At 35.6% G+C, this 14,079-nt stretch overlaps 1 protein-coding gene across 5 annotated transcripts in view; it reads right to left on the bottom strand.

The window, feature by feature from the left end:
• LOC117174201 (serine/threonine-protein kinase 26) overlaps positions 1–14,079 on the bottom strand; it is a 455,881-nt gene that overhangs the window by 110,318 nt on the left and 331,484 nt on the right. For all 5 annotated transcript variants that reach the window (XR_004467272.1, XM_033363063.1, XM_033363066.1 and 2 more), the window contains one exon: positions 10,642–10,924. Coding sequence is in view for 4 of the 5 variants with exons in the window: in XM_033363063.1 (XP_033218954.1) it covers positions 10,642–10,924 (283 nt within the window). In the remaining variant the exon portion in view is untranslated. The remainder of the gene's footprint in view (positions 1–10,641; positions 10,925–14,079) is intronic.

The following is a 14,079-nucleotide window of genomic DNA, read 5'->3' as shown; positions in this document are numbered from 1 at the left end:
ATCAGTACGAATCGAAGGAAAAACCGATAACTGCGTGAGCATTTATCAATTGAATAGGAGATGAACGGGTCAAATAAATGAAGCGACCCAGTTGATGAAAGGATTCATTCAGGAAAATCAATCTGCGATTGGCATCGCAACGAGAAAGTTGCTTTTGTGAGGACGTCTCTATATAATCGGTTCTCCAGTTCCGAGATACCGACGTACGATAACTAGGTTCGAGAAGAGTGATGCTTTTGTAAGAAGGGATATCCAGTTGTGACGGTCTAGGCACTTCAATTTTAAATAAACAATTAATTTCAATGTCTGTTATGGATCCGTGAATCCATACAGTAACTTTATTTGAGTAGATGAGGAATATATTTTACAGCCTTGCCGTAGCGAAGGTAAACTTACAACTGACACATCTCTTAGGGCGGTAGGGTAGGCCCTGTTCCAACGCGACTATCGGTGGAGGAGACCGAAGGCGCCCTTGCTATTCTAGCATAGAAAAGAATCTATATTTAGAAACCTATGGAAGACCGCATTCCTGAAAGACCGCACTCCTGAAAGAATCTCATTTTTACGCCTCAACTTAATGATGTGATTTTTCACTAATGGTTCCGTTAATGTTACATTGGAATTATTTGCTAAGACAGGAGGTGCGGATGGTACATACGTAACTATTTATGGCGGTGTCACATTGTTAGTTACATTGTTCGTAGGGCAACATATTTTTATACATAGATTAGGCATACATTTTCTTAATAGTTTTAACGCACCGCATTTATATAGAGTAAACGAACAGACTGCTATGATTTCGAGGTAGCTTAAGTAGGTGAACGAATCGTGCGCTTTTTCGGTCCATGATCGAGTACGTCTGTCGGCCTTAATTCTTTTCAGCGAACTCTCTATTTCGTCTAGTGCCTTACTAGAATCCGTAAAGGTTTCAAGACTAATATGTTTTTGAAGTGACAATAGATGATCTTGTAAAAGATCAAGCTCAATTAAAGAAAACGGTATAGTTATATTTTTCCTGTAGCTAATATGTTTGGCAAATTCTAAAGTTTTCTTTAACTAGATTATATTAGCTTCGGAGTTAAACACACAATCTTGGCTTGATCAGATCAGATTCGGTTCGCGAATTACGACATCTTTGCTCTCGTCGGGACAATTAACGCTTAAGGAAAGTTCGTTTTCGAGTATTAAAATGTAACCCTGATCATTATACAAAGTGATATACGTTAACACTTCTATTTTGAATGGAGTACCTGGCATATTTTGTAATCTAATGTTTTTATGCTGGCTCGAATGATTTGATTTTCACATGTGTGTGTTTCTGAGATGAGATAAGTTGGTTGTAATCGTTGACAGATTTTAATTTTTTCGTAGTTCTTACAATCTTTTGAAGATTCTTATCGGTTGGTACGTAAGTAGTTTTTTATCCGTTAATTAATATATATTCATCTCGAGGAAGAGGCGCAACAAAACTAAGTCCCTGTTTTTGTGGAATAGGTATTAAGTGTTGAACTTGAAAATGATCGACTTCTAGTACAGGTATTTTGGCGGAATATAGTGATTAACCGTCGTATAGCATGATTCCGATTTCACTGATATCAATGATGTACTGGTAATTTGTGTCCTTCAAAAGTATTGGGTATTTCACATTAAAGGTTTCTTCAAATTCTCGAAGTTCATCTATAAATATTCGCGGTGTTAACAACTGCGGATGAATAATACCATGCTTACCATCATTGATAGCAACGATTACTAAATGTACGGCTTCGCTTAATTCATCTGAAATCATTGTACACATGTCAATTTGATTTGATATAAATAAATCTTGTGTGTTATTATTAATTTGGTCTGTCATATTATTGAAAATTTTACTGTTTGCTTTACTATTTTCCATCATTTCATTGACCTCGTATGAAGCTGAATTTAATAAAGTTTTTATTATCCTTGTTTGGTTAGAAATGCTGTTCGCAAGGACTCTATTGTCTTTGTACAATTTGTCGATTTTCGAATTGATGTATTCGAGGTCGCTCTCAGTCAAAGTGCCGATCAATGTTTTAGAAACAGTACCTATTGCGTTTATCAGCCAGCGTTTTTGCCTGTTACTTCCTAGAAGTTTATCTAATAGATATTTTTGTTTTTCTAGTCGACGAATTCTACCGTGTAACATTTTAATTTCAAATTGTTCACCACAATTTATTTGACACATCGACGAAGTTGTTTCATACAATTTTCGTAGTTGGACAAACCGGAGTTCGATTTTGGAAGTATCGATGGATGTATATAAATGTCTTGTTGTGTGGTATAGTCGTGCGGGGCCAAGGTTTTCGGCAAAAATAGTTACGTCACTGAGTGAGGTAAAGGTGATGTTGGCGAGGACTGCGGGAAAGATCAGGAAGAAAAGTATGGTTTTGCGTACGACCCTCATGCTGAAAGTTGATATAAATTCGACGTTACTGGTAGTATAATTTCACTCGGTTAGCATGCACAATGTAGTTTGGTATCTCGCAAAGGATTTCATAATTGGTTTCACCTATTCTCCTAATAATGGTGCAATTGCCTACCCATTCCTTTTCCAATTTAGTTGATTTACTTTCGTTGTGAAAGAGCACGGAATCACCTGGTTCGAAGATAGGGTTAGTGCATATAATTTTAGCGTCCTGTTGGCGTTTAAGGCGCTCTTGCGTCTTTCTTATTGCAGATTTTTCTCTTTCGATATACATGGATTCGGGTCAACTTTTCCTGTTGGTAAGTCCTACATTTTTTGATGAAATCAATTGCATCCTTTTCCATGTTTTCCCAAGAAGTTTGTTCGCGTAGTCTACGGATGGTTTTGTTTTCTCCAAAGTGACCTGTCGCTACATTTCCGAGTGTTTCTCTTAATAAATTTTGCTTTTCTTCTTCATTCAGTAGTTTGTCAGGTCGTTCACAGAGGGAAAAATCATGTTCCTTAAATTTTGTTTGTAAAAGAAAATTTAACATATCTCGAATGCGTACTCTCTCCAGATTGGTGATCAGAGGGTCTTCCATATGAAACTTCAATATCTTGCAGCTTTTATTAGTAACAGTCTTTTAATTTAATGTAAATTAATTTCAACCACAATTCTTCATCGAAGTCTGGCAGTGGTATTCGTAACAAGGAGAAGATATTTTTCTTGCTAATTTTTATCCAATTTTTCCCGCCATCTATGGCTTTGATTTTTAGTTTGCTCAGCCTGCGATCTGTTTTCTAATACGAGTATTCCTTGACAGTTTTCTTTTCGTCTTTTGGTTCGTGGTTCCTTAATCTTGTTGCGATGGGTGGATTAACTTGGTTTGCTGGTTCCCCCTCTACAAATTCTTCTAGGTTAGAGCAGATCTTCTCAGTTTCTAAGTCATTTATCTCGGTAATGGCCTCACCATCAGATTCTGAATTATTTTATTCAGCATTGTCTTCTATGTTTGCAGGTAAATTTTCTGAAATATTTTCCAATTGCTTGATTGGATGCACTCGGGAGAGTGCATCGGCCGCGGTATTGTCCTTTCCTTTCTTGTACTCAATCACGTACATATATTCTTTAAGGTGTAGTTTCCAGCTGAGCAACCTTGACGAAGGATCTTTTACGCTGAAGAGCCACTTCAAGACTTGATGATCCGTCTGTATTATAAACTTTCGTCCTAATAAATGTTACCGTAATCATCTGATTGCCCACACAATCGCTATAAGTTCCTTCTCTGTATTTGTATAGTTTAACTCTGGTGCATTTAACGTTCTTGAAATATAACAAACGGGATGTCCTTTTTGAGATAAAATTGCTCCTAGACCTACATTGCTATCATCTGTGGTCAATGTAAATATTTCATTGTAATCTGGATATTTTAATACGGGGAGGAACAAAGACAGTGTTTCAATTCTTGAAATATGTTCTCACAGGCTGAAGTCCACTCGAAACATTGATCCTTTTTTGTCAGTTCTGTCAATGGTTTTGCTATAGTTGAATAGTTTTTTATGAATTTGCGATAATATCCAGATAATCCCAAGAAGGACATGACTTCTTTTCTGTTTGTTGGTCTTTTAAAATTATTAAGCGCTGATACTTTATTCGGGTTAGGTTTCACTCCATCTTTTGTCATTAATGGCCCAGATATTCGACTTCTGGCCTCAAGAACTTGCACTTGTCGGGTTGCAGTTTTAACCCCGTGGCACGTAGCCGTTCAAACAATATGACTACGTTTTTGTTGTGCTCTTGTCTTGCTTTTCCAAATACCACAATGTCATCCAGGTAAACAAAGCAAATTTTTCCGATCAGCCCCCTTAGTGCCGTATCCAACATTCTTTGGAATGTGGCCGGAGCGTTCTTTAGACCGAAAGGCATACAGTCAAAATGGAAATGTCCCTCAAGTGTAGACAAGGCAGTGTAATTTTTGGAATCATCATCCATTTGAATTTGATGAAAACCGGAACTCAGATCGAAAGCCGAAAAGAATTTGGCTTTTCCCAGATGGTCGAGGATATCGTCGATTACCGGAAGTGGATATGCGTCTTGATCAGTTTTCTCGTTCAGCTTCCTGAAGTCGACGATTAGTCTCCACTTGGTCTTCCCTGAGGCGTCTATCTTCTTGGGGACCACCCATAGGGGTGAGTTGAACGGTGAGTTTGATTCTTCTACTATCTTTTTTGTGAGCATTTCGTTAACTTGACTGAAGATTTCTTCCTGATGACATTCTGGATGACGAGGCTGACGCAAGTTTATTATTTTTTCATCTTTGAGCACGATTTTATGAGAAGCTAAACCTATGTACACGTGGATGGAAATCACCCGGTAGTGAAAAAATGTCGTTATAGGACGTGGTAATTTTTCAACCACTTCTCTGTGTGATTCTTCAATATGTTGCAACCGTAGATTTGCTTGTGGTAATTTTATTCTCGCTCTAAGTTCCTCGATGATGATATAATTAATCTCTTCTTTCCGTTCTGGAAGTGAGCTGATAAATGTAAACTTTATGTCATCGTCTGACAATCGTATCTCCTTTTCGGTTTCGTCGCTGATGGGAATGATAATCTGTGAGTCTTCGATTCGATAAATGGAATCAGGGACGTAAAAGGTATTTTATATAAATACATGTCCTTGTTTTCTTCCTGTTTCTATTGTGATCATTTTTACAGAATTTCTCGGTATGACGATTCCGTCGCGTTCCAGTAGGTGTATTTTATCATCAAGCTGAAGAGTCTTGTTGGATAAATTAAATTCGTAAGAATGTAAAAATGGGACTCTTATGATTCCGTATTCTGATAACGGAAAATTGTAAGGAATAATGATAAAATTATGTCCCTTACCCAGAAATGTGAGTACGGTTACTTACTCGGTTCGGTGTTTATCGTTTCCCATAGAAAATGTTGTTCTCAATTGTTGACGTGGTTGATGTTCCGTGAACATTTTATCCTTGATCAAGTTTAAGGAGGCTCCACTGTCTACTAATAACTGGGCTAATCCTCTGGTTCCATGAAATTGTACTCTAATAGAATAGTCGTCCGGATATGGCAGATACGCTGTGTTCAGTGTCCCCTGCTCGCTTTCGCTTTCCTCGAGATTCTGTTTGTTCGAGTTTTCTACCTGGAGTTGGTTCACTCGGTTCGGTGGTCGGGATGATGACTGTCCTTTCTGAAAATTTCTCATTTTCGTGTAGCATTGTGCTTCCTGGTGGCCTACATTTTTACAGTAACCGCAGAATAACTGCAATCTCTGTTGAAGGGACATTGAGTGGTTTGGAGGATTATTTATGGAGGGATATTTGGTTGGGTTTGAGTTAATTGGTTTCGGGTACTAGAACGCTGCTGGTCTATTTGTCCTAGGAGGCAGGCTTTGATGGGTGTTTATTCTACCTTGGTTTCTCTCCTTGAACCAAACTTCTGATTATAGAGCTTCCTGCTGAGCTTGATTTAGTGTAGTCGGTTTCAATGGTCTAACTTGAGTTCCTATCTCTTCTTTCAGGTTCATTATTTATTTTTTCACCGCCGATTTTTCCTCTACCTGTAAAGCTAATTGCCTAATCGTGCCACTTGGATGTTCGTTTTGAACTGCGTAATTTAATTCATTAAATTCTTGTCTGAATCGGAGGTTATAATTTTGTGCAGATTCCATGGGAGCTTGTTTTATTCCCTCGAGTTTCGACCAACTTAATTCGACTGAACTAATTATTCCGACATTTTGTCGAAGCGCCTCGAATAGTTCTTCGTAAGTTCTAATGGAGGTGAATCGGATAGCCCGTCATGACTGGTCGGTGATTTTTTCCGCTATAATAAAATCCAATAACAACTCTTTTTGTGAGCAACGTCCTTGTGCACGTTCCACCATTGAAATAAAGTCTTCCACTCCACAATCATCGCTACCTTTTAAAACTTCCACTGTACTGATCATTTATTTAGCGGCAATCAAATTCAAAGAATCTACGTTTGTTGACAAATTTTTCCTGCTTGCGGAAGTGGGAGGTCTTTATGAAGTAATGCTTTCGTGTTCTACCCCGTGGTTTCGCCTATGTAAGGGTTCACGAACGTGACTTTCTTCTTTATTTTCATTTTCGAGCATCGCGCGTGAGGGTCCGTCTTCCGTCTCTATTAAATTGTTATGCCTTGCTACTGTGATTATCTCGTTTGCTCTTTTAACGTTTTCTATTCAATCGTCTGATACCTTCTTCCATAAACGCCAGCTTGTCCATTATTATTTGAAACTGGTCTGGGGTGTTGGCCCGATTTAGACTTTCTGGTCGATTCATTGTGATGAAACTTTGATTTTCTTCAATTTTCTCTAATTCCTCGACCGAGCGTATGACAATTTTTATTTATTTTTTTTTGCGTTTATCGAAGAAAGAAGCCGCGTTTTACTTCTTACTTGTACAATCACTATTTCACACACCGTTCATTAAAGAAAGAAGCCGCGTATCACTTCTTACTAATACAATCACTTTTGCACTCGTCGTTTGTTGAAGAAAGAAGCCGCGTATCACTTCTTACTTATACAATCAATATTTCACACGTCGTTTATTAAAGGAAGAAGCCGCGTATCACTTCTTACTTGTACAATCGTCAATACTAACTTAAGTAATACGTTGACCGTCGCTGGTGCAGTTGAGGGCCGCTGACAGGGTGCGAGAGAGGATGTTGGCGTTGGCTGCATGCAGGTTGCTCGTATTTTCTATCACTCGTAGCTGGCCGGGAAATTCTTCAACTCCCGTGATGTCACCTTTGGAGAGCGACGTCTCTCCTTTCTTAAGAGTCACTGGTAGTCCCACTTAATTCAGACTACTTACGTGTTCTCTTTTGGCTAAAGATTAAAAAATCTTGATATGCCCTGAGTATTTCGTACCAAACAGGGGTGGCAATGGTATGATGAAATTTAAAAAAAAATTAACTGCACTGTAATTCCCTTAGGAATTCGGTTATTTTAGATGCCAAAACAATGACGTGTCGATTCAAAAGAATCGTGGCAGGATCACCAAAATTTATGTGATGGTCTGGGCACTTCAATTATAAATAAACAATTAATTTCAATGTCTGTTATGTATCCTTAGGTTTGTAGGGTAGGCCCTGTTCCAAGACGACTATCGGCAGAGGGGACCGAAGAGGCCTTGCTATTCTAGCATAGAAAAGTATCTATTCTTAGAAACCTATGGAAGACCGCATTCCTTATACGAGACCTACTTATGCGAGACCTATTACGCAGTAACATTCTACAGAAAAAAGGAAAAGATTCGTCTTTAACCCGTTCCCATATAGGAGCTCAAGAATCCTCTCTTTTTTGTTCTACAATAATTCAGACAAGTTATTACGAAAGGAGATTTGTGTCTGTGAAAAACATTTAATACTTGAATGTCGTTTGTAAAGAAAAAAAGCAAACACTGCAGCTTTGGTAGACACGCTTGTGCAAATTCGATTCCCAAAGCATGAAGTGAGACTGAATATATTTTTAGAAAGTTTCGCTTCTGTCCCTTGGTATACTACCCCACAGATACTTTATTGTTTATAATTAAGCCTACAGTTCAGTCACTAATCACCCTGGTAAATATTGCGACTATGAAATAAATATTAAATTAATTTAAAAAATTAGAGTTCATGAATTCTAGGAATAGAAAATATTCCCAGAATGAATTTACAAATTCACATGAATCAAATAAAAGAATGATCATAAGTAGAATAATGAATGAATAAATGCCTACTGCCCGGTAAACATTAGTGGAAGAATTATGGAATGATTTAACAATAGGAAAGCGAGATTTCATTTTGTTATTAGAAACTTTGCATACAGCTCGTATACAATTTAGTTTTCCTTAATAAAATAGTAACAAAACCTCAATCCTGGATATTAACGGAAAAAAGTATAAATTAAAATGGCTAGGAAGGTTGTAACTTTAACCCATAACTTTTTCGTTTGAAAAGTTAAATAAAATCTAAAAATAGAACGATTTGATTCAATAGGAAGCTAGGAATTAAGAATCAAAATTCGATTGCGTTAAAAGTTTGGCTTAAAATTCCCTTTTTGCTTTTGTGTACCCATATCTCGTCAAAATGAATTAATTGTAATCTTGAAATATTAAAATCACAACTTTGGAAATAAATTCAATTATCGACAGCAGATCCAGAATCAAAAACGCGTAGGTTTATCTAGAATTTTAATAATGACAATAGTCGCGAATAGAAACTTTTATTTCAAGTTTAGTACTCTATCAGGATTGGTGCCGAAGTACCTACTCGGGGTCAGTTTCCTGAACAGAGTAAATTAAATCGGTTGAGAAGACGAATTTCTAATTTTAATCGCACTCTTGAATAACATTGTGGTCTGAAGTCTTCAACATATTTATGGCCTTCTACCTAGGATTGACACGATACCAAGTAAGTGCAAGTTAATCGTTTCCGAAACAATTTCTTATGGCAATGGTAGGTATAGATGTCGCTTTTATTTTCATGATAGTTGTAATTCCTTAAAATTTGTGATGAAAAAAGCAGCTGAAGCCAAAGAACTCAAACAGCTTGAATTTTATTATATCTTTTACTCTTATTATGAATCTATATCTTCTATTTCTCCATTATCTATTCGTGATAAAATAAACTTTCGTTTAATGTAAATTTCAAAGAGAAAAATAACATACAAGAATAGTTCTCAAAATAGTGTAAAGATAACAATATCCAACATTAACTTACAACTACAAATATAAAGTTTTTGGAGTCTACTTTTTGGAATTTATTTTTTGTTTTGTAGCAATAGGCGTTATTTGTGTCGACCAGAGTAGCAATAAATAAACGTGTCGAATTTTTTCTGATTACAGGTCAGGCAGCAATACTTCCACTTTTTCAGTATGCCATGAAACAGCTTTCCAGTGGATATTGATGTTCGATATTATTAAAGTAGTTAAAAATAAAAATTAAAAAAATGTCTTTCTTCCATGTTAAATTTGTGATAAATCCATCAGAACTAAATAGTATATTGTGCTACAAGTGCGGAAAGTAGGCAGCTTCACACGAGTGTGAAGTTAGCTGTACGAGCCAGAGACGACCCGAAAATGAGCCGATGGCAAGTACTGTAAACTTCACAAGAGTTTAAACTGCCTAATTTTAGCTCCTGTAGCACACGATATTTTTTCTAACAAATGCGGGAAATTTCCGATTTGAGATACAATAAAAACCAATTTTTTGAAAACGTATGTTAATTTTTGGAAATTTATGGTAAAATTACAAACATTAACCTGAAAAATCCGGAAATTTTTTGTAAATTTGTAAATTAACGAAATTTTATAGAAATTTAATGTATCCGAAGCTTTTTGGATGAAATTCGAAAATTTTTTAAAATTTCATTAATTAAAAAAATTTCTGAAAATTTGATAAATTAAAAAAATTGGCTAAATTTCCGAAATTTATCAATAATTTATAGTAACTTATCACTTCGAGTATGTCCACTAACTATTCACTAATCACAATCAGTCTCTCAAGCGTCAAATCATAATGAAGTGAGGTTATGATTCCGAGAGTCCTGGAAAGTAATTCTCACTCGAAATGCGCAAGCGCAACAGGAAGAAAAATGAATCTTACTCAAAGAGCGCAGGGGCAGCAGCTAGGAAAAGTCTTTTTCTAACTGCTTTTTACCACGGTTTCGGAATTGGTCACTTCCCGCACGCAATACATGCGTCGAAATCGAACATTTCGTGCGTGCGTTAGAAAAAATACTTTATGTCACCTCTAAATATTTATGAAAAATTATTTAAAAACTACGCTATATTATTTTGACCATATGAATGCATTCATGTATAAATTCGAAACCTGACATTTTTGGGACCACCTTCGGCTATCTGCTCTGTGATGATCCCTTGCGCATTGCGTTAACGAAAATATCTCGATATATTTTCTTGTAGAGGTTTCTTAATGAGGATATGCATATTGAAATATTCGTGATGCTGAATTTTTCAAACTGAAGCAAGTTCTGGTGTTATTTCGTTAATGTTGCACATCCCTATAATACTCAATCCTGTTTTCTAGATTTACACGAAAGTATTTGCCAAGGTTTTCTTGAGTTAATATTAATTTTCGAATACTGCACAATATTCCACAATATTTATCGACAGCATCTGTTCGAAGCTGGGTTCAAAAAGACGGATATTTCATAAGAAGTCACTTCTTACCGGTATGTGTTTACTTTGGCCATCACGATGTGCATCTCTAGATTCTCTCTTCTTATGATTCAATGTAGATTCTTTCGGGGGCGATATGGATGCTCCATTTGCATGAGGTTTACCTTGCATACTATGGTTTGAAGATTTATAATTTGACGCATGAGTCAAAGTTAAAGAAGTCAGTTGTTCATCTAATGGTAACATAGGCACTGCCAGACCTTTTACATTCTGAGGTCCTTTGACTGTCATGATCCAAGGCTCATCCATGTCACTGTCTTGTTTTGATTCCTCCCTGGAAAATAACAGCATATAAAAAATTGGAGTACATGAAGGTAGTCTAGTAGGCTGATTCAAGTTTCTCTCCACTAAATATATAACAGATTGTTCGTAATCCATGCATGGAAACCTTCACTTTCCCAGTTGTCAAAAACTAGTAGTGCCGAATTTTCTAAACTACTTTTTTGGACAGTAGTCTCTATTGCACATTCGACATTAGAACAGAGCTGTGGCGACTGTACTCAGAAAATTAGTTATAATAATCGTTCTACTGCACGAATTTGTAATTTTGCTGCATTTTGCCTTTTTTTAAATAGATCAAGTTTGTCGTTAAAGTAAAAAATATTTCCTGCTGTTTTCCTTGATGAAAAATTACCCAAAAATGTTTGGAACATAAATTATAACCATGCGGCCAGAAGTAATGTAGTATTTTATGAAAAGCGTGTTGCATAATATGAATTCGTGCTTCTAACGTCTTTTGGATAGTTTTTCAGGCAAGTGATCGAATAAATAACGTTTGGACTTGGACAAAAAACTTTTAATATATCTGTTAAAAGGGGCGAAAAGTCAACAGTGTTACGAATTAGTAGAACAGATAAGGTTTGACTTTGGCGAAAAACAGTAACTTTTTTTTAATTAATAAATGTCACAGAAGTTAGAATTGAATAAAACTTTTTATTAAAAAAAAAAAAATACATTACTTGCGGTTTCATGAATGGACTTAAATTTTTTTACATGTTGAGGCAATTTTTCCATGAAAAAATGTACCAGAATAGCTTCAGCTTTGACGAGAAACGCTTAAATATGTTTGAAAATTAATTAATTTCACAGAAGTTAGACTTTACGCATTGACATTTTTCCTAATAATAAAAAAGCACTACTTGCGGTGACATAATTGGAATTTTTTTAAATATATTTTTGGTAGTTTCTCGTCCAAGGTATGTGTTTGGGAGGATTAACGATTGAGAGCAAACGTTTACTATAGTTTACTAACATATTGAAACATCGGAAATCTAACTGATAATAAGTATCACCTCAAGAAATACAGCCCATAAAACTGGGTCTGAGAAAGAGGTTACAAGTGCTAGGCACGAAAGTAGGAGTGGAAATAAAAACCGTAAGCTGTATATTTCCTATATATGAAAAGCTGTATAGTAGTGACCGCGCTGAACAATAGTCACATAGGTTCTTTTAATTGTAATGTGTTTTGTTTATTTTGTTACAAGTTATACAGTAAAAAGTTTCAGGTGTATAATGACGAAAAAATAACTAAAATTGGATTTAAAATTGTCAACTTTTTGGACTCCGTGCGGTCCCTTGTCAAGGTTATTCAGATAATTTTATTATTCAATTTAAAAAATAATAAGTATGCAGATATAAAGATACAAAAATGAGGACATAAAAAATTGAAATGTGGTAACAACATAAATAATAAAGGCTGAAAAATATTAACTTCTTTTTGTACCTAAAGCCTGGACTAGGTGCCACCAAAGGATTTAATGTCCTAGAAACGAAATCATTGTCAAAAATTTTCCTATATGTCAGGATTTCCAGGTATCACAACCCAAAAGTGAAGAAATGTCAATATCACGGGCGTATACACAGATCCGGCGGATTTTGTGCTGGAGGAAGTTCCCTTACGTAAGACAAAAATTTTCGCAATCCTGCAACCACACGATATGGCGTACTAGTCGAGTAGAAAAAAATTTGAAAACGTAAAAACGTTTTCTAGCCTCAAAGCGGGAGTGACACTGACACAACCAGAATCTTGATGCAGTTCACTTCAGAAGTGAAATCTCTAAGAAAATACCGTTTGCGACATAATGAAATCAATATATAATTTTGACAGTATTTCAACAAATGTTTTTACGAAGTATTCAAATCGGCCGCTTTGTTTATCAGTAAATTTTTGTTATTTAAATTCATTGTTCTCGTTAAATTTCTGGCATTCCAATTCAAACATTATTATAAATGTTAATATACCTCGTTGCATTATTTTAATTGTATTATATTTTCGAAAGTCCACTCAATTAAATTTATTTCTAATCTTACATATTATTTAAATTATCAAATGCATGTTAAAAATATTGATTTTCTCACATCCAAATTTCAAATTAAACCACTACTCTAATATCACACCCCCCTTGTAGCAATTTTTGGCATAAGCCGGAAGCTTCAATAAGGGAACATCCCCCTCTGCGACAGTCCCCGGACTTGTGTATTCGATCGTGGTCAATATGTATAAAAGAAGCAGCGATTTCTTTCTTCAAACAGCTGACGTTATCGTTTAGTACTACTTCTTACCTCTCATTTATATTCTGGATCATCGCAAACTGAGACTTTTTCTCTGCGATACGGCGAATTTGTGTAACTATTACAGTTTAACACTGAAAAACTAGCAAAGAAGGCAAAGAAAATGAAGAAAATTGTGCTATTGATTGATAAAGTGTATGGTATCTATAGGTTTTTGAGTTTGTTAAATCTGAGTTTGAAATCAGATTTGCAAAATTTTAGATACCTGATCTTTGCTATTGTTTCAGTGTTAAACTAAAATGGTTAATGTGCCGTATCTCGGACAAAACGAATTTTGTCGGCCTATGTAATTAAAGAGAAATAAGTGTTTTAGGCGTAGTTGGTTAATATAATTGATACGATAAATAGCGGGAAATAATCGTTATACACAAGTGTTTACCTGAAAATTAGTTGAGATGACAAACAAAATTAAGGCCAATTTCCGTTTGTAAATAAAATGAAGAGAAAACAATGTGTGGGATTGAGCAACTCACCAACCATATGCATCATTATGTATACCCTCAGATAAACAATGGCATTAGCAACTTAAATTGGTATTAAAATTTTTGCGTATGTTAACATTAAAATAACTGTATGAATAAGAAGGATAAAAGATATTGACATATATTGCTTGTTGATTGATAAAAAAAATGTTTCTATTGAGATTAGGTTAAAAAATTAATGAAGTATAAATTAAAGGGAAATATTATCTTACAAATTTAATGCGTAGATACATTATTTTGGCGGTACTGTGGATGCAGCCTTATGCCTCGACCATTTACCAGGTGTATGCATATGAAACCGGTATTGCCATTTAGCGGCCAGTAGGCACACTTGTAGGCACTGTCGGAACTTACCATTTGTGCTAATTGGCGTATT

This window comes from Belonocnema kinseyi, chromosome 6 (genome assembly GCF_010883055.1).
Source record: "Belonocnema kinseyi isolate 2016_QV_RU_SX_M_011 chromosome 6, B_treatae_v1, whole genome shotgun sequence".
Classification (NCBI taxonomy): Eukaryota; Metazoa; Arthropoda; class Insecta; order Hymenoptera; family Cynipidae; genus Belonocnema; species Belonocnema kinseyi.
The sequence above is the reverse complement of the archived record's forward strand: the minus strand, read 5'-3'. Positions and strand labels throughout refer to the sequence as shown.